Source organism: Anguilla anguilla, chromosome 2 (genome assembly GCF_013347855.1).
Source record: "Anguilla anguilla isolate fAngAng1 chromosome 2, fAngAng1.pri, whole genome shotgun sequence".
NCBI lineage: Eukaryota > Metazoa > Chordata > Actinopteri > Anguilliformes > Anguillidae > Anguilla > Anguilla anguilla.
In genome coordinates this window covers 64,892,790-64,913,950 of record NC_049202.1, presented here as the reverse complement: position 1 = coordinate 64,913,950, position 21,161 = coordinate 64,892,790, and the positions used below count along the sequence as shown (strand labels likewise).

The 21,161-nt window shown below is 42.1% G+C and overlaps 1 protein-coding gene across 1 annotated transcript; it reads left to right on the top strand.

The window, feature by feature from the left end:
• The first annotated feature begins 6,856 nt into the window (after positions 1–6,856).
• On the top strand, positions 6,857–20,434 carry cyth4b (cytohesin 4b). Its single transcript, XM_035406204.1, has 13 exons — positions 6,857–7,038; positions 12,476–12,558; positions 13,045–13,109; positions 13,498–13,564; positions 15,171–15,289; positions 15,870–15,950; positions 16,280–16,392; positions 16,805–16,953; positions 17,541–17,652; positions 18,072–18,148; positions 19,116–19,187; positions 19,654–19,808; positions 20,192–20,434. Exons 1-13 carry the CDS (start codon positions 7,017–7,019, stop codon positions 20,274–20,276), a joined length of 1,200 nt encoding a protein of 399 aa, XP_035262095.1. The 5' UTR covers positions 6,857–7,016; the 3' UTR covers positions 20,277–20,434.
• Positions 20,435–21,161: the final 727 nt, after the last annotated feature.

Genomic DNA, 21,161 nt, shown 5'->3' with positions numbered 1-21,161 from the left:
TAACTGGGTGTATTTGCATTGTCTAGCTTAGCAGCTAGGCAACTCAGCAGTTGCAGGTTTAAATCCCTTTGCAGTCATACCTTTGAGTGAAATACATCACCTGAACTGTTTCTCTGTACATGGACAGAACATTAAGCTGTGTAAATAACTCCGGGTTTTATGCTATGAAAAGTACGTAAATAAATAATGCATGCTATTTATTGCTTTATTTCCCAGAGAACAATGGCTCAGACATCCTCTCAGATCACCATTTTAGTATTACGTATTGCCCTTGCATGTGTATGACTTGTGTATCTTTATTTCTTTTCCATTGTAACCCACTGGATGACATCAAAATCAGTTGATACAACTGATACAATGGGCCCACTGAGGCGCATAGCTCTGCGTATGCATGCAGTCATATCTAAATTTCCCCTGTGACCACCACCAGCCAGGATGCTGAAAATGTGCTACTTATGAGCCTTGGGCGCTTTCCAAATTAAATCGTCAATAAAGCCACCCCTCATTCAGCGTGTTTGTCAGTAGGCTGTGGTCAGTTCGACCAGCATTCACAGAGAAAACATTGCACCTCCATGTAAAGGAGAAACTGCAATTGAAGAGCACCAACAAAAGACGCACACAGCTTTCTCCTCACATGTACTAGATTTACCATTTACTGCCTGAACTCTTAATCTCTGAGACAAATTTTGGGAATTGCTATCCTGGAGACTCCATAAGAATATGGAAAGGAAAAAAAAGACACATAACTGGCCATAGCAACGCTCAAGAAGAAATCAGCTGGCCAGAGTGGTGTATGTTGATGCTTATCAACGGCCCCTGCTGGTGAAATGCGGTGGCTGCTGAATATTATTTTATCATGCCTAACTAGCAGAGAGAAGGGGAGAAAGCTTTGTGACAGAAATAGATGCACAGCACAAGATGTGGGAAGGGAAGGAAACCGATACTTAAAAAGGAGACAATTGTAAGTGCCAATACGATATATTACATAGCCCAAGATCAGAAGCTGATTCATTTTGAAGTGTTTTAAGTGCGACTGAAAAACTCCAATTTTAAACACAGCTCAAATATAACAGCTTTTGTTAACCAGGATCAAAGAGCAATTTCGCCCACCATGGTTGCTGTGCTGATAATGTTTTCAGGGAACATGCATGCACTAGCAAGAAAAAAAAAAAACAATGTCTGAAATAATTCAAAGCAATCATATATGTGAAATTATCCACTGAAATGTCACAATTAAAACACAATTTGAATGATTTTCTTTATGTCTAATTAGTCTACATACATACAGTATATAGTACGTATTTTTGTAAAACATTTCTAAAAATTTAATTAAATTGATAGAAAGTGATTTTCAATAACTAGGCCAATTGCTCTATTGGAAATAATGTTTACTCTTATGAAAATATACACAATGATGAAAAGCCTAGCTTTTGTTGTATTGCATTTTACCACATTGTAAATATACATTATTTTATTAATGAATTGTGTATTTGAGAATGTACATAACATAACATAGTATAACATAATGATGAGAACAAGCTATTCATCCCAACAATTCTTGCCATTTTCCGAACGAAATTACTAAAATTACTGATAAAAAAATAGTTTGTGCACGACAAGTGTCATTTTTGTGCTCTTAAAAAAAATTTTTTTGTCCTCTTGTATAATGCTTTCAACCCTTCTATAAATATACAGACTTATAAATGGATATTATAATGGAGTGCATTAGTGCTCCACATGGACCTCAAAGCTCCTTACAAATCTTTGGGACAGCTTCGTTTCATTTTTTCTCTCTCCCTGCTGCGTTTTTGCTGTTATATGTAATAGCTTGTGATACTATTAAAGGTTCCTGCTGTTACTTTGCTTTTTACTACATAGTTGTGGCGAAAGCACAACAGCATCTAAATTATTTTTATTTATTTTTTGTTGCCCAAATTAAGAAACTTTGAAGTCGACGAAACAAGTTCGGCCTCATTTACAATTTTTTTGTTTTGTTCTTGTACTGAACACGCTGACCTTTTGCATACAGTGTCGGGATGTCCAATATAATTAAAGCAGGTAGCAAGATTTCAGGCACCCTGCTGGAGAGTCCCAACCTTGTCTGAGCAGCACATCACTAATCTCACTCGCAAGATAATGGCCAATCCTTCCAATTTGTTATGCCTAGAGTACAAAACACTACCATCTGGCCATAGATATCAAGTACCTCAAACAAGGCTAGAGAGAGAGAGAGAGAGAGAGAGAGAGAGAGAGAGAACCTACCTCTTTTATACCTACAGTAAGAGAATTCAACTCCTCAATAAATTAATGAATTGTTGATTATTCTGAACATTATTAGATTTGTGTGTAGATTATTTATTGATTATGGTGTCTATATGCTTTTAATATATACTTTTTCATGGCCCATGTCCTGTATAATTTGCTATCTATGTTTATACCTAATAGTGAATATTAAATGGTCAATCTTGTTTTATGTTTAGGCTCAGGTTCTTTTGAAAGACAGATTCTAATTGGGGAAATAAACATTTCATCCATTCATTAATTCATGCATCATAAGGTGTTGCTATGTAGCTGTAGTTGCATGTGATGTCCTGTGCCGCTGCCATCTGTTCCTGATATGACATATCATTTCTGTTTCTGCTATGACATGAGAAGTTGTGTGCTGCTGTAATATGTTCCTGCTGTTTTGTTGCTATTGTTACATGATGTCATTTTATCTGTCTCCGGTGGCTATGAACTTGTCCGTTGTGTACTGTGGTTGGGAAACTGTGCTGCTCTTATACATAATTTCATTCGACTGATTTTTACCAAGACCAGGAATTATAGGTGAAAATTAGCTTTTTCGGTAATTATGTACGCAGCTGGACACGTGTGAGAATATTTTTCAACACACATATTTCTGTTAAATGATAAATGAATTAAAACGATGATGTTTTATTTAATGACCTCAGTAAGTCAGGACTCATACGCATGGTCATACAGGCAAGAGTGGGTGTTTAATAGGCAGATAGTGTAATGCTGTACTGCTATAGTGTGCTTCATTAAGATTTCCATGGGAGCCTGCTGTCCTTCCTATGTCAAATGGACGTGTGCATTTATTACACAACAAGGGAAACACTGCCCCCTGCAGTACATTTTATTAATAGCATAAATCACATGTAACTGAGATTTGGACACGCCGTAGGTTCAGAGAGGTGTCCATGTTCTGGTTACCAAGGTGAAAATTTTCAAACATTGCTGGTTCTCCCCAATGAGATGCAAAGTGGTTCTCCCCATGCACAAAAAGAAGCCATTGCTCACACACGCTTAACATCTAGGGCACATGATTTTTTAATTTTTAATTTTAGAAATTTTTTTTTTTCCCACAAAGTATTCTTAACTACATCTTTGAGTAATTGTAGTTTCGCTAACTACATTTCTCTTGAGAGTAGCCTGACTGTAACTCAGTTACTTTCATTTTGAAGCAAATGGTAGTTTGTACAGCAACACTTTCAGAGTAGTTCCCCCAACACTGACAAAAACACAAACAGAAAACTGGTGCAAACGGAAATTTTGATCTTCAAATAACCATATTAGGTGGTTACATTACATTTACTTGGTAGATGCTTTTATCCAAAGCAACGCACAGTAAGTGCATACCAATAACTAACTATATTAGGGCCTAAAATGAGCCACTGGAAAACCCAGGCAAGGCAGAATGGCTGGGTTTGTATTTGAAGTGTTTCAGAAGCAGAGGACGGTGCGGTCTGTGACTCAGTGAGTGAGTGGGCTCTCACACATGGTACATGGCTCATACTGACCTTGCCTCAGACATTTTCATTAGAGACTGGGCTGACCAACAAGACGCAGATGATAAGATAAACACAGTTATGTGCTACACGCAGACACACGCAGACACACACACACACACACACACTTGTGTGCACACACACTCTCACACACACACACACACACACTTTAGTGCAGCAGCACCAACAGACTGTTCAATAGAGACGTGATATTTTGTGATATTTCACTTTAATAGTGACCAAACCAAATTTGCTTTATAAGTTTGTTCACTTAAAACAAAATTAAGCATATTCAGTAGAGAAGCACTCTTAGAGATCCATATGTAGACAGTCAACAGGTAAGTATTCTCCTTAGAAATCCATATGTACACATTCAGCTGGCAAGCACTCTTGTTAGAGACCCATACTGTACTTACATGATCAGAAGACAAGTACTCTCCTTAGAGATTCTTGCTTAAACAATCATTAGAGTGGTATATTTGCAGTAGGGCGAGACTCTGATGGACAGGCAATGCTTACACACCAGGGATGTATTCTCCAGGGAAGGCACTGGTTGTATAACTGATGAGCAAAGAGGTTTTCAGAAGGAGAATACAATGAAAGACACACATGCGGATGTGCACACACTTGCATCACTCTTTCATACACACACACACACACACACAAACACACGCACAGGCACACACACGCATACACACACACACACACACACGCACGCGCGCTCACGGAAGTGTTCCGTTTCAGCAAAGGAACACTGAGTTGAGTTCAGCAAACAGTTCAGCATATTAGCCCACTGTCTAATTACCTCGTCCTGGAATCCCATCCCTACACCTCTCCCCCAGTCCATCTCTCCCATTCGTCTCCTCTGCTGAACTCACCCCTGCCCACTGGGTGTGTCCCCACAGGTGTGGCAGCCTGTGAGACACAAGCGAGCGAGAGGACACGCCCTGTGGAAGGTGGGGAGTAGTGTAGCGAGGCTGCCTAACTGTTGGAAAAACTGCGTGGAAAAAAAGAAATTATTTAAGTGAACTAATGATGTTGAGTAGTGTTTACTAATGTTTTGAAAATGTCTGATCTATTCAATTTAGCCTGCCAATATGACCCGGAGGCGGGGTTTGCACTTTTTGAAAGTATTTCATTGGTTCCAATACACCAGGCAAGATCAGTAAAGCATAGAAAAGTATTTGCATCCAAAACAAATATGTATTTGACCCAGGTCTGTTCCAGACATAATAATCCTGTCAGGGTGAATAATAAGTATTCTGTCAAATATAGACTTAACCTGTGATTAGCCTGAGTAGGGTATTTGATTAGTGAGTTAAATTTATACTGCCTAATAATTTTTGGTCACTGAAAGAAGAACAATCAATCCAGTTGCTGCTAAAATCACTTTAAGTGGAAGTGGATCCAAGTTCCCTGAAGGTCTCTGATGATTTTAACCAGCATCAACTTGGTGACAAACAGGGTCATGTGATTTATAGGAAGTCAGGGCCTGAGAGCAAGAGCAGAATACTGACATTGCATGACACCAACAGTGAGATAAAAGCCATTGGCTAACGTCTGAGGCCTAGCCACAAACATAAACAACCCAACCTGCTTCAGCCAAACAGACCACAGCCCATAGTTTACTTGAAACATATACGCCCATATTCTAGGGAGGCAGGGGGAGGGGTAGGGGGAGGGCTAGCGTTTTACTGAAAACCCTTGCTGCTGTAATTTAATTAATTCTTTTAAATGGATAATGCAATTGAGTGGGCTTAATGGTGGGCTGAAGCAAGAAGTAACCAGGGGCAACTGATTGTCAGGCAAGGTTAGGGGGAGGGAGAGGCGGGGGTGTTGGGGGGGGGCGGGGGTGTGGCGGGTTGTTGGCGAATGCAGACTGGGGAACCCGGTGGAGTACTGCATGATTAAATGTCTTGTAAAAAATATATGTGTAACATTTATAGCGTGAATTGTGCAACCCGTCTGTGGTTGTGGCTATAAACGACCCCATAGAGCACTTATGCCAGCAGCCAGCTCTGAGCTGCTGGCAACAGTGTGCATTGGCACAACAGCTTCTAGAGTTGCAGTGTTTGGTACGTACATGCCCCATTCATAGCAGGTACAATTGAACAACATATTCGCAGCTTTTCACGGTGTACATACAATAGCAATAGCATTGTCACGATATTATAAAGATTGTGTGAGAACACTGCCAGTCGAATGGGCGCTATTTGGATCACGCATGGATCAGGACATCTTGCAGACCAGGTGCAGTCCAGAACTCAACAGCGCTGCGTTCTGCCTGACGTCTTCCATCTTTCAGGCACAAGGCCACCTGGAAAATCACCTTGGCTGACACCCAGCTTGACCAAAAGGGAATTCCATCTCTCTCTATCTCTCTCTCTCTCTCTCTCTCTCTCACGCACACACACAGACACATCCACACACACAGACACAGGCATCTAAACATCTACGCGACCATCATAATATCAATAATTAATAATAAAATAAAACAATAAATTAAAAGTACAACGAAGTGAAACAGCTACAATAAAGCAAATATACAGTATGTATGAAGTAGCTGATTGAAAGTCCGGATCCACTACTGCAGCCTACAACTTAGAACCTTTAGAAAGGCAGAACTGTAGTATCATATTATCGCCACTGGAGTGCGGTAGACCATAATACTTGTGAACAAGCATTTATGCCCCCAACAGAATAACGTAACAAGAATGCAACAAATACCAATCAAGTTGAATAGTAAGTTTAGATTTATACAATAAAGTGAAATCAAATTCATACGAAGACACACTTCGACTATAATATTTCGACCGACCGGCAGAAAACGCAACAGCAATACAGTAACGAATGTTATTATTATTATTATTATTATTATTATTATTACTACTACTACTACTGCGTAGGAAATTTGCTGAAACAATGAATAAAAGGACTCAAGCTTCTCTTTTTGAAAACACACTCTACCAACTGCAAAAATCAAGAATGTCTTTAGTGTGTGCCCATGCAGCATTTACAGAAACGGATGTCCACTTCAGCTGTATCAACTCCGACGATATGCGGTTAGGGGGTGTAGCCGCGAGGAGAAGCGCAAAGTATACACAGCTGGTTAACTCGAAGTAGTTCGACAGCTCTGTGCCGTTGCTCTGCTCTGTCAAATAGCGCTGTAAATTTAGCGACATAGCTAGGGGGCTTGAAATAAACGCGTAATTCCGACTTTGCGCATCAATGACAGATTACTGCCACCCGGGTAAGTCTTGCCATTTTCATAATATCTACCCGCTCGGTCTATTTGTTAGACATTTCCCCTGTTCTGTCATCGAGTTTCTTTCTGAAGTAAGAAACTGTCTCATGCATTTTAAATATCAAAATACATTGCAACAATAACTGTATTTTCATAAAATGAACTTTTATCGAACAGTCACTTTTTAATTGCCTATTTATTGACGGTTATTATAGGTTACTTTATTCAGGTAAAGTTTAGTCAGTTCAGGCACAAACTGAACTAACAGCACACTAGTGTTTAACAATTATCGCTAAACCAATTATTATACATATTTTTACTGCGCATATACAAACATACGCAGAGTCTAATATTTACCATTACCTTGCTCATTTACCATAGTGTTCACATTGTGCCTGGGGATTACACGTAAGTGCACAGTTAACTTCCGTCATATTGCCATGTTCAGAAAGGTGAACATGCAGTGACCTGACAGACCTTCACTTCTATCATATAGCGCTGAAGTGGTCATATTCTGAGTGCCATGCGTGGCCCATGTCCAAACTCTAAGGACCTAGGGGTAGGGAATGTGAGTGTGGCAGTTCTGAGGGCAACAGGCAACTGTCTCTCCGACCAGAAGAGCAGCAGAGAGGAAAGGCCAGTTTTGCCTCTGTGATAATGGAAGGAAGGTTCAGACAGGTGGAAGATGGTGGGTTTTGTAGGGACGTACATTCTGGATGATGGCACTTGACTGCCCTGTAGGGTAAAAGAGGGCATTGAAATGAACAGAAATTGTAAACCATTGAAAGGAGACCAGGAGAGGCAGTATTTTGGGAGGTGAAAGCCCAGACTAGGTCCAGGCAAAGGGAGAAGGCTAGGAAGTTGGAACAAGTATCTTTAATACTACAATCTGGCCCAAGTTTTTTGTCCCATGCTAGTCCAGTATTGCTTTCTGTAGGTGGACTGCACGTGAGGTGATTTCATGTGAGCATTAATGTCTCTACACGGTGGAAACCTGCATCATAGTGCCACAGTGAAAGGCCATACGGTCTGTGCCAGGGGAGGGTAATTCCATTCAGGAATCATTTGCCACCAATCAACCCAGCCCCATTGGAATATTACATGACTACACTTACACTTGGGCTGGACCATAACAAAACATCTTGTATGAGGACAGAAGAACAGTTTTCAGCTTTTTTACGCATTCATGTCAGGTAAAATTTGAGATCAGGTAAATGAATGATTGAAAAATTAAGAGCGCAAGTTGACAGGTCTTAGGAGGACATGGGGCCTGTTCTTCCCATTTTTTAACTGTATGCAGCGGCCTGTACAGATGAGGTAAGTGGTTTGGCTGCCGTGTCATAACTGACAGCCAAAGCCATTCCCAGGGCATCTGACTTGCGTCCAGAACTTTATTACCTTCAATGGGAGATATGAGGCAGAGTGAAGCTATGCGTGCTGAATGCTGCACAGTCCATTGCCCACCAGTAAAAAACGCTCCACCTGTTTCCACACTGCATTGGCAAAGAGCAAAGAGCACAGTTCAGCCTCCAGGAAATGACCTGAAGTACTGAAACTATTTGAGTGGAACAAAGACTCCCCTTTATTCGCACCGGGTTTTACCTCTACTTCATTTTTAGCAATGAATTTCATAGTATACCCCAGCATATTAAGCAAAGGCTAAGGTATGGATCCTGGCTTTGAGTTGCCTTGCTTACAGAGCACTCTGCAATGAGAAACCCAGTCTCACTGCTACACACAGCACAATGCTTTTACACCATCTGTGCAAAGCATACAAAGCATGTGCAGTTGCCAGTCACGTGTGGGGCAATTGAGTATTGGGGCAATTGCCCTTTTCACAGACTTAGGATACGTCTGTAGTTATACCATAGTGGGGGATGAAGTTGTGGTATCATTCAAATAATAATTAAGTTTTTAAAAATACATGGCTGCCTTAATTTGTGTGTTCATTGACTTTAAAGACTGTTTTCAAAGCACAGAATACAATCCTGTTTATCATGCTTGAACATTCTTGAACATTGAACAGTTTTGTGTGTTTGTGTGTGTGAAATTATTTTATAGGTCACCTTTAAACCAGATTGTGTAACTTGCCTTATGTGCATTATAGTGAGTGGGTTACTGAGTGATCACTCTAGAACATTAGTCAAACCATACTCCTAGCCATTTATAAAGGGTACCAGAAGGAGCCAAGATGTTAATCCAAACTTTCCTCCGACAAAGACCCTGCTGCTGCACAGCATCCCCATCACTAATCTCTACCTATGTTTTGCCTGCCGTTGCAATTTTCCCACAGTAACCCTGTCAATATGACCGGCCTTTCATCCCCTAGTGCCAACCGACCTTTTGCAGGTATTGAATGGAGGCAAACATTGCTGCTGGCAGAATGAATAAGTGAAACTAACAGCCTTAGCACAACCTAGAGTGTAATCTCAGAGGCTAGGGAATATCATTGGAACATCCTCTCATACATTCTGGAAAAGCTTGACGATGAAACCGGGCAATTCAGAAGACGTGGCTGCGTACACCGTGTGTGGGCCTATGGAGCGTGAATGGCGGGAACGAGCGCACTCTGTTCAGTGGTCCCGAAAAAGAGAGGTCCTGCTAAACAAAGAACGGCCCTGTAAACCACAGAGACCTTTGTCTGGGCTCTGGATTGCTCGGGGCTTATTGTTTAAATGCGGGGAAGGTCGTAATGGACGGAGTGTAGCACAGTGGGTAAGGAACTGGGCTTGTAACCGAAAGGTCGCAGGTTCGATTCCCCGGGTAGGACACTGCCGTTGTACCCTTGAGCAAGGTACTTAACCGAAATTGCTTCAGTATATATCCAGCTGTATAAATGGATACAATGTAAAAATGCTATGTAAACGTTGTGTAAGTCGCTCTGGATAAGGGCGTCTGCTAAATGCCTGTAATGTAATGTAATGTAATGTAGCGTGTGCTGTTATGCATGCACGAATGCAGAAGCAGCAGTCGGCTAAAAAGACCTGACCGTGGGACTTCCCGTTCTATATTCAGCCCTGTCTGTTTCAAGATTAGTTCTGTGGCTCTGGACAAGAGCACAGTGCGCGTTCACCGCATAGCTTGTGCTGTGTGGAAATTATTCACAGTTGGAAACTTTTTCTTTTTTTTTTTTTGATACAGTCATTAAGAGCAACTTGTTAAATAGTGTATACAATTATGTCAGGTGAACATCAGTTTAGACACAAAAATGGACTGTAACGTGGTAAAAAAAATAGCATCAATGTAAAAAAAGAAAAGTTGCAATAGACATGTTGTAATAAAGAAGAGCCATATTAGTTGTGTTTGATACATTTCACACATGGGACATTAACATACGTTGATATGGTATTTGCAATTGTGCTGTAATATCCGCAGACAGTGAATAGCAGATCAGTGTCATTTCTAATAGAATTCTGCAGATATTATAACACATGATTAGTGTGAGCAGATTTTGATCAGTGCTATAATGTAATCTGCCCTGACTTACTTACAGGGATATAAACTGGGGAAGATGGGGAGATGGGGAAGATGGGGAACAGAAGAGGAGAGCTCCTTTTTTATGTCCTATCATTTTAAAGCTTGTTCTTCACTTCAGTGCTGCATCTGCAAGGAGTTGTTCATTTTCTGTTGAGTTTTGATATTATTTCGGTTTTGGTGTATGCTTTTAATTGGACCAGACAGTGTCTGATGAAGGATGTTTTAAAATACAGAAGCAGGTATATCAGATATTTGTGGGTTTGTGGTTTAAAGCAAGAAACTACACTTCAAGTCAGCCCTAAGCAGGCTGCATAACAATATAATGTTTCAGGCTGTACATATAAATACATTAATTTGACAGCATTCATTAGCAGTTATGAACATAAATATCTGTTTTTACATCATGTTGGTCCTTTTGTTTCTTGAGTGCAGCAGCCTTGGGTTGCACGTGCCGTACGAACAGTTCCAGCTGATAGACCCATGTGCAACCTCTGGATGCATACTGTCATGTTGCAGTACCAGATACACTGGTGTCATGTGAAGTGCATTTTTTTCCTTCTTATTGAAACCACAAACCTGTGGTTTCGAAAACCCCAGAAAGTAGAACTACTCCATAGAGGAATTTGTACAGAAGCGCGTGCATGAGCTTCAAATTTATTTAAAGTGCTTAATGGGAATTGGCATCTTATTTTAGGAAAGAAATGAAACTTTTTCTGCCTAACGTGCCTGAATAATTTTGTTTACAAATATTGCCTGTTGCCTGAAGCATATGTTTTGCTTTTGGGACATGCATAATGGGCTCGGATGATGATGAATAATTAACAGAGGGTTTGCAAAATAAACAGTAATTATAATTATGATTATTGTTCATTATTTGAATGAACTAATTGAGAGATTAGTTGTAGCAGATCAGTTAGATTCAGATTGGGGTAGTTTTGTATTACACAAATATGCAGTTTATGAAATCTGCAGAGGGAGAGAGAGAGCAAGAGAGACAGAGACAGATATACAGACAGACAGAGAGATACTCTTTATGTGGCTGTTGCCATTGAACAATTCCAAAAACATTTGTTACTTTTTTTTTTTAAAGCTACTTATTTTTTCTCAAAACGAGTGTGTTAATTTGTATAGTTAATTTATATAGACACAGTATATGCGGTATACTAGCAGCAGTGTTGGATCCAAGACTATGGCAGCTTAACTTAGCTGAGACTGAGGAAACTAAATTAAAATAGTTAATACACAAGTAAATCATTCTAAGTAAATTCAATGAGATCCATACTTGCTACAGACTCAATCCTGGCCCTGGGATAAGCCTAGGTCTAACGGAGTCTGAGAAGCATGCGTGGATAAAGTGACATAAATTGATGAGCTTTGGAGACTGGTGCAGCCTGTTGGAGGCATTTGACACATTATGTATTGTACGTCCATTGCTGTTTGAATCGAGTGAAGATGAGGGAGAAACCCTCAGTGCTCTGGGTTTCCTGTGGGGATTTTATTTTTATTTTTTTTCGAAGTTCTCGTAACATTGCTAATGTTCTCCTCTGGCTTTCATGCGTTCCATAAATGAGGATGCTGTGTGTTGGAGAGCTGGCCATATTCACTGAGTCAGAGCAGGGATAGAGCAGGGGCAGAGTCAGAGAACTCACAATATTTTCTGCAGAACAATGCAGTGTGTATGTTCTTACATTGCTACTATGAGCCATGACCTTGGGCTAAATCACACTTTGGGACTGGGCACTGACGGGTCTGCGAAATATGTAAAATAATGGTGTAGTGTTCATTAAGGACAGCATGCATGTGAATTCAGACATCTGTTTTATCCATACTTAAAAAACAATATTATGACATCATTACTCTGTTATTGTGGTGATACTTGTAGTTCAATTGATGATGATGATGACGGTGATGATGATGATGATGACGGTGAAATCACCATGAACATTTCTGTCTTTGTCTTCCCCAGTTTCCTCCGATTTCACACCAGCTGAGCGGCTGGAGATTGAGAACCTGAAGATGCATAAGAGCGATCTTTTAGATGACATTGAGGTAACAGAGATGCTCTAAACAGGCTTAAAAACAACAGGTCCAGCAGTGGCCAGCCTGCTCGTTCCTCACCTGCACTATCCGATCCTCAGCAGCACGTGTGCTTTCCTTCCAGAGCTCCCCCCGCCCCCCCCCCCCCCCCCCCCCCCCTCCCCCCCCACTCAGTTTGTGTTCAGCACAGATGACAAACCGTCTTCAAAGAGATGAGTGAAAGCCAACTGCAGTCACGCTCATTTCGTAAACGACACGTTCCATCGCTCCTCTGCCCTTGGGCTAGGATCAAGCGCTTTTAATGGCGTGCTTCGGCTGATCCAATTTATTCTGGGGAATAAAGCGTGTCCTCTTCTGATTCACTGTAAAAACTCTGCCATTGGCTACAAATAATAATTGTGAGTCATCCTAATGTCATCATTTACATCAGTGAAAGAAGATGGCTTCCGTTTTGATTGTTTTTTCTTCCTTTTCTCTCTCTCTCTCGTGCTTTTGCAGAAGCTGAAGATGGATATTGAGAAAGTAATGTCTGAAATTCAGGACTTTGAGCTGACCGAGGAGAAGTGAGTGGGCTTTCGTAATGATTACTGTGTGGCAGAAGGAGGTTCTCGGATGAGTCATCCTCTTCCCGTTCCATCATGACACCCAATACGTAGGATTTCAGAGAAATGCACTGCTGCCCTTGACCTTTGTCTCTTGACCTTTTGGCTAAAGAATCGGGACTGAGAAATGTGTTTAAAGGTTTTCTGAAGGCACACTCCTCTTTCATTACACTATCCCACATCTCATTTGTACATAATCAATTTTTAAATGTGGGATATACAGTAGTTGCATTCCTTCACACTGTGCATCAGGGGAATGTTCATGGGCTCCATCCCATTGACTTGCACAGTTGCTATTCAGATCGTGCTCTGTGCCCATTTCATGAACACCGGTCCACTCTGCTTTCAGCAAAAACATTGCGAGGGACAAGAAGTTCTTAAGCGGAAAGAAGAAATTCAACATGGATCCCAAAAAGGTGAGCTTCGAATGATTCATGCTCAGGGACATCATAAGGGTCCTAGACTGCACGATGTGCGTACCTAATAGAGCGCACTTTTACAATACATTTAGGCATTTATCAGATGCTGTTACCCACTGTGGCATATATAAACATCACATGCATCTTACACAGCTCACGTTCCAGTTTTTTTGTACAGTCCATTTACCGTTTACAGCTGGAGATCTGCGGAAGACATTCAGGCTATGTACATTGTCCAGGGGTAAAGCAGCCCCCCCTGGGAAAGGAACCTGCAAGTTCCAAGCGCAGTTCCCAAGCCATTCCATCGCACTACACTATCACACATTCGTGTTTGCTAGACGATGGCCTTAAGCATACGTTGGTAACAAACTGAGAGAGCAAACGAGCCCTGAGTGTATGAACCTCCACACCTGACGTGGAAAGAGGAACAATGGCAGCACAGGGCTACCTGTGTGATCGGTAAACAAGCTAACAAACAGAGGCGCCAGATGCAGGATGCCTGATACCTGCCAGATGTAGGTCTTTTAACCGCAGCGGAGGCAGATCTCAAACCACATCCTGTGTCAGTGAAGAAGAACGCCCGCCCACGTGAACTCCTTCTGCGGGGGCAACACCGACCCTGTTTGGGGCCAAGACAGCTCACTGCAGTTGAACACCCAGCTCTGGGCCACTATCAGTCGTGACAGTAGTTAGGTCAGTGTGCTCTGCTCGGGTTCATAAGAGAGCGAAGTATCATGTCATACAGAAGTGATCTGCGACCTTTTGCGCTAAGTTCATCATGTTAGAATTAGGATTTATCCCTAACTGCATCCGATAGTTCTCATGTCGGCAAGATCAAGGAGAATTTTATTACTAATAATAATAATAATAATATTAATAATACTAATGGGTGGCTCTGTGGTGCAGTGGGTAGCACTGTCACCTCACAGCGAGAAGGTCCTGGTTGGGAATCCTGGCCTGAGCCTTTTTGTGTGGAGTTTGTACGTTTTTCCCATGTCCGCGTGAGTTTCGACCAGGTACTCCGCTTTCCTCCCACAGTCCAAAGACATGCAGGTTAGATTAATTAAATTTCCCATAGGTCTGAGTGTGTGAGTGAATGGTGAATTAATGGTGTGCGTACCCTGCGATAGATGGGCGACCTGTCCAGGGTGTATTACTGCCTCTCGCCCAGTACACGCTGGGACAGGCTCAAGCACCCCCCCTTGCAACCCTGAACAGGATAAGCGGGTATAGATAATGGATGCATGGATAATAATAATAATAATAATAATAATAATGATGTGTACTAAGGGTGATGAATAGGGTGACAGTGTAGTGTAGCGGTTAGGGAACTGGGCTTGTAACCTAAACTGGTGTGATTACCAGCTGGGACACTGCAGTTGTACCCTCAAGAAAGGTACATGTAATTAACCTGAATTTCTTCAGTATTTATCCAGCTGTATAAATGGACACAACGTAAAGACACAAAAGATGTTTAAGTTGCTCTGGATGAGAGTGTGTGCCTAATGCTGGTAAGGTAAAACGGCTCTATCGTCTATCAGTGTTCCTTATACTGGCTGTCTCTTCCTCGGTCCATTGACCGGTGCTCTGTGCTTCTCTGTAGGGCATTCAGTACCTGGTGGACAATAAGCTGGTAGAGTGGAAACCGCCTGCGGTGGCAGAGTTCCTGTATAAAGAAGAAGGCCTGAACAAGACAGCTATAGGAGACTTCTTAGGAGAGAGGTATTAGCATGACGACTTAGCTTCTGATGATGATGATTATTATTATTATTATTTTTTATTCTGATGTATTTTTTAACTTCTGCTGCCATGGTCGGGAACCCCCTTGATACATCTGACTTGTGAAATTGAATTTAATTGGGTCGCATATCATGTTAGCCATCAACGGCTCTTTTTACATGCTGTGTGATGAATCGTAAACTGACTTTCCCATCGAGAGCTCGATTTGAAGCTATCTAAAATCTCATCTCCAGCTGAACGCCCCTCAAAAAGTTTCGCTTATAACAACAGCATCTGGCAACAGCTGTGTCTGACTTGACAGTGGAATGAAACAGTGATGAGTCTAGAAAAGAATCCCGTCATAAAAGTCTGGTTCAGCAATGGAATTAACTGCTGAATTCAGTTGGTTTTATTGACAGTGACAACAATAATGACAATGATGGTGGTGGTAACAGTGAAGGTGATGTTGATGCTATTGTTATAATGTATTGACTAGGTTGTTGCTTGTGTATTTTATCAAGGGATTCGCCGTTGCTTGGTTCACTCTGATGTTTTTCCTTATTATGTTTTTCACTGTGCACAGAGAAGACATGCATCTCCAGATACTGAAAGCCTTTGTGGAGCTGCACGAGTTTTCAGACCTTAACCTTGTGCAGGCTTTGAGGTGAGGTCAATTCACACCGCATGTCGCCATAATGAAAGATGTGTTCCTGTATATATCACTACACGTGATTATTATTCTCTCTGACAATTTTATCATTGTTATCTGTATGGCTTTTATTGCCATTAATTTATACATACACAGTTGTGATAGATTTCCATTTAATGTGCCTGTCCATCAAAGAGTTTATGTGTGTATCCTTCCCTGACTCCCTGTCTGTCTGTCTGCATGCCTGCCTGCCTGCCTGTCTGCCTGCCTGTCTCTGTCTGTCTGTCTGTCTGTCTGCATGTTTGTCAATTTATCCGCCTGTCTGTCTGTCCGCCTCATATCAGGCAGTTCCTGTGGAGTTTCCGCCTGCCGGGAGAAGCACAGAAGATCGATCGCATGATGGAGGCTTTTGCCACCCGCTACTGCGATTGCAACGTCAACGTGTTTCAGTCCACAGGTGGGTCTTCTTAGCTGCTGTGAGAGCTGGCCAACTGAGACAGCAATGAAAGTTAACCTACAGCGGGAGGACAACCTAGAACATCATATGCATGGAACTGCATTACATTTCCTGATATTTTCAAAGTAGGGGGACGCAACAAATGTTGTTCATCGGTGTGGTTCCCATCACACCAGCAATAATTCACGGCAAAATGTTCAGTGTAAAAATCAACTGCAATACAATGCATACCGTCAATGTTGGTCTCATCTGTACTGTGTCGGAGTTGATTTAACACTGAGAATTTGGCTGTTTGGGTAACATGGCTTATAATGTTGGGTGTGGGGTGACAGACACACTTGTTGCGCTGTTGATTAGTGCGTCACTGCAGCTATGGAAACCTCATAATGGTCTGTCCTGTCGGTTTGGACAGACACCTGCTACATCCTGTCATTCGCCATCATCATGCTAAACACCAGCCTCCACAACCCCAACGTGAAGGACAAGACCACGCTGGAGAGGTTCATCAGCATGAACAGAGGCATCAACAACGGGGGCGACCTCCCCAGCGAGCTGCTGACGGTGAGGGGAACATTGGGGGGGTGTCGGGGTACAAGTGGAGCCTGAGAATACAGACATAACCGCAGGCCACAAAGGTGGAACATCTGACACCCTTCACCTGCTGTAAAGGCCGTTAGTTATTTTCTCTCAGTCGTGGAGTGAGCGAATGGGCCCCTTTAGCTTATGTCAGTCGTCCCATGGTTTAAAAGCCGGCCTGTCGCAACCAAACCCTTCTTGTTCCACATGGCATTTTTGTTGGGAATGTGTTGTTTGCTGTGCTTATCAAATTAATTCAAAGACAATTTAAGTCAGAATTCTGTCCAGGTGAGGTAGTTCAATACTGTATTCTGAAAAGGAAACCTTAGACCAAATAATTAACTTGATCAGACATTCATGGTCCTACATCAGCTGTAGTAAGGTCACCATGATATTGTAAGATCAGAGGCAAGACTTTCCAGAACCAGGGCTTCAAGCAACACAGTTGTTATTTTGCAATAGTTTGAATTGTTGGTCTTCCAGCGTAGAAACAACCACAAACAAAAGGACACAAACAAGACAAAAATCCCTCAAGCATGAATACATTTCTGATATTCCTCATCTTCCCTCAGAAACTCTACGACAGCATCCGGAGTGAACCGTTCAAAATCCCAGAGGATGATGGGAATGATCTCACACACACCTTCTTCAACCCTGACCGAGAGGGCTGGCTTCTCAAGCTGGGTGAGGCACGACCCCCCAGTTCTGCGTGGCACGAGATTCAGAGTTTCTCACACAACAGGTTCAGATTGGCACAAGAAAGCACAATGCTAACGACAGACCTGTAAACCTACCCATAAATAACTTTCCATTTATTTAGATTTAATATGCTCATGGAAAGTAAGGTGAACACATACTGTATTGCTTCTCTCTCCCTGACATATATACTGGGGGACCTTCAGGAACTCTTCTTGAAAATACATGTAACAATATAAAAATTGTATATATTCACATATATATATATATTCAATATATAGATACTTATAAAAGTAAATAAAATATTGAGCTGAAGATAACTGTGAAGAAATGAAGACAAATTTAAAGTAAGAGTGAAACAGCAGACAGACAGAAACATCTGTAATGTCTCTTCTTGGTTTTTAAAGGGGGCCGAGTGAAGACATGGAAGAGGAGGTGGTTTATCCTGACAGATAACTGCCTGTATTACTTTGAGTTTACCACAGTAAGTAACCGCCTCTACGACTGCATTTTGAATACCCACACTCTTAATTAAGGTCCTCTATTTCTGTATTGTGAGGAAACCCCTTAATTTATGGCGCGTGTTACTTGGACTTTGTCGGTGTGAGTCCCTATATGTGTTTGTAGCATTTTAATAGGTTTAATAGGTTTACTCTGGATCTGTCATATGCAAAATGTTGGTGTCATATAAGCCCATGTGGGCTGGGCATTGGTGTGATGCATGACACAATAATTAAATTCATTCATTCATTCATTCGCTCCCTTCAGAAAGGGAGACAGTCTAGTCGAGACAGTCTAGTGTAGGGGAAACGGAATTCTGTTGACCCGCCACAAGTAGAGTCAGGTTTAGGCTCTCCACTGATTTTGTATGCAAAGACTGAATAAGGAACTTGAGAGGGGTGACTAGCCGAAAGCAGGGACAGGAGCCATACATTAACTGAACATCAATAGCAAGGCATAAATAGTCGATGCAGTGGTGAGGAATGGAATCAACAGTTTGAGTCAGGGAGAGGTTGCATATATTATTAGGACACAAACATTATTATGACCGGAAGTTTATGTCGTCCAATCCAGATAATATATCCCATATATTATTAGGACACATTATTACCGGAAGACATAAACAGTCGATGGAGGGTTGAGGAGAGCGATGATTAGATCAGGGCACGGACAGGGGCCATGCACTAATGAAACCCTGACAGCAAGGCATAAACAGTCAAATGCATGGATAAGGAGTGCGATGATTACATCAGGGCTGGAGCAGGGCTCATACACTGAAGAAGCACTGATAGCAAGGCATAAGCAGTCGATGCATGAGTGAGGAGAGAGATGATTGGCTGGAGGCAGGAACGCGAGACAAGTGGCCTCATGACAGAGCAGTGAACAGACTGATCCTGCTTAAGGATCAGTCTGTTCACTGTTCAGACAATGTTTTTCCCCTCCTCCACCAGGACAAAGAACCCAGAGGCATCATTCCCCTTGAGAACCTGTGCGTGAGGGAGGTGGTGTATGCGCGAAAGCCGGTACTTGTCCCCTCTGCGGTGCTGCTGTGACAATGGGGGGGAAAGATAATCAGCACTACAGCCGTTTACAACTGTCTTATGTGCTTTTATATTACCAATACTATAATCTCTATAACAGCACTGTGTCATCACTGTGGGTCTCTACAGATCGTCACTATAACTGTCTCTACAGATCGTCACTATAACTGTCACTGCCACGCAGCAGTGTTTCACCACCACAGTCTAATTGAGTGTACTGTATTGCTCCTAAAATTATATTCTTTAGGTTCATTTATAGAAGATCTCTTGGTACTTACCTACTGTGAACCTGATTAGAATAGAATGGCTTTTGGTACAGTGCGGGTGTATGTGTGTGTATGCACATGCGTGTGTTTTTGTGTGTTAGTGTGAGAATGCAGTGTCCATCAGAGATTCCTTTAACTGTGTGTGTCTGTGTGTGTGTGTGTGTGTGTGCGTGTGTGCGCAGTACTGCTTGGAGCTCTATAATCCCAACAGTAAGGGGCAGAAGATCAAGGCCTGTAAGACGGAGACAGACGGCCGGGTGGTGGAGGGGAAGCACCAGTCCTACATGATCTCTGCGGCCACAGCCGAAGATCGGGACAGCTGGATCCAGTCCATCAGGTCAGAGCCAGCAGGGTCCATAGCATGGGGGAACACTTAAAACTGCAGTTCGATTATTTCACGTCTTTGCTGTGTTTCGCCATTTCCCTCAATGAGACATTAAGAGAAACCCCGGTCGAGACTTTCCCCTAGAGTGAGCTATCCGAACGGGATATTAATAACGAAAGAATATGTATGTGCTTGTTGTATTAAGAGCTTGTGTGCTGTATACATTTAAGGTTGCCAGCAAAAAAACGGAGCATTGCATTGTCCTCACGTGATCTCTGAGGGAGGCAAACGCCAAAATGTGCCACGTGCAGTATGCCATTTTAACAGTCCTCATGGATATTGAATAAGGGCGTAGTATATTTAATATTGTCAACAAATTGTTACTGTTCCCACAGGGCGAGTATCACCAAAGACCCCTTCTATGACCTTGTGACAGTTCGCAAGAAGAAAGTCATCAACAACGGAGTAACGGAGGAATGAGGGCATGCCTACACGCAGTGACTGTGGGATTTTAGTGGTTTTTCACGAGGAGGACACTGTGGACTGGTGACAGTCTGTTAAAGTGATAAAATCAGACACACCTGCTGGACATCAATGCAGACGAGAGAGAGAGAGAGAGAGAGAGAGAGAGAGAGAGAGAGAGAGAGAGAGAGAGAGAGAGAGAGAGAGAGAGAGAGAGAGAGAGAGAGAGAGAGAGAGAGAGAGAGAGAGAGAGAGAGAGAGAGAGAGAGAGAGAGAGAGAGAGAGAGAGAGAGAGAGAGATACTCTGAATGTCTAATTCCAAGAAGCATTAGTTACATTTTTTAAACTACTTAGTTTTTATCTAAACAAATAAGTAATGTTGACCATCGTTATTCAGTTTCAATTTCCTTTTAAGTTACAGTACAAAGGATTTAAGTCATGTGGGGCTTTAGACTGGGAATTCAGAAACTTCTGATCCGAACCGTCATGTGCAAAAGTTGAGTTAATCTCATGAATTTCACCTGTTTGCATTCAGACGCCAACATGGCGCTGACATGAGCTGACAAACCACATGACATCTGTACCACAGTACACTACGCTACGTGGCGGCACAACATAAAGACAAAAGAGAACAATGACACCCGGGCATTTAGATTTGGGGTGATTTCCTCATTTATCTTTGGATCCCAAGATGGAACGTACGTAGGCTTACTGTTCTGTCAAGGGCAGGTGCCAGTTTAATTTGAGGTGAACTGACCCGCTCTTCCAAACACGCGTAGTCGCTCTGCACAAGAGTAAGTAAAAAAAAATGCTAAGCCACGGCCATGCTGCGCATTGCTTCCTGTAGCACTGACATTACGTCCCCGTTAGCCGGCGCTCTGATTATGCAAATCACAATGTGAG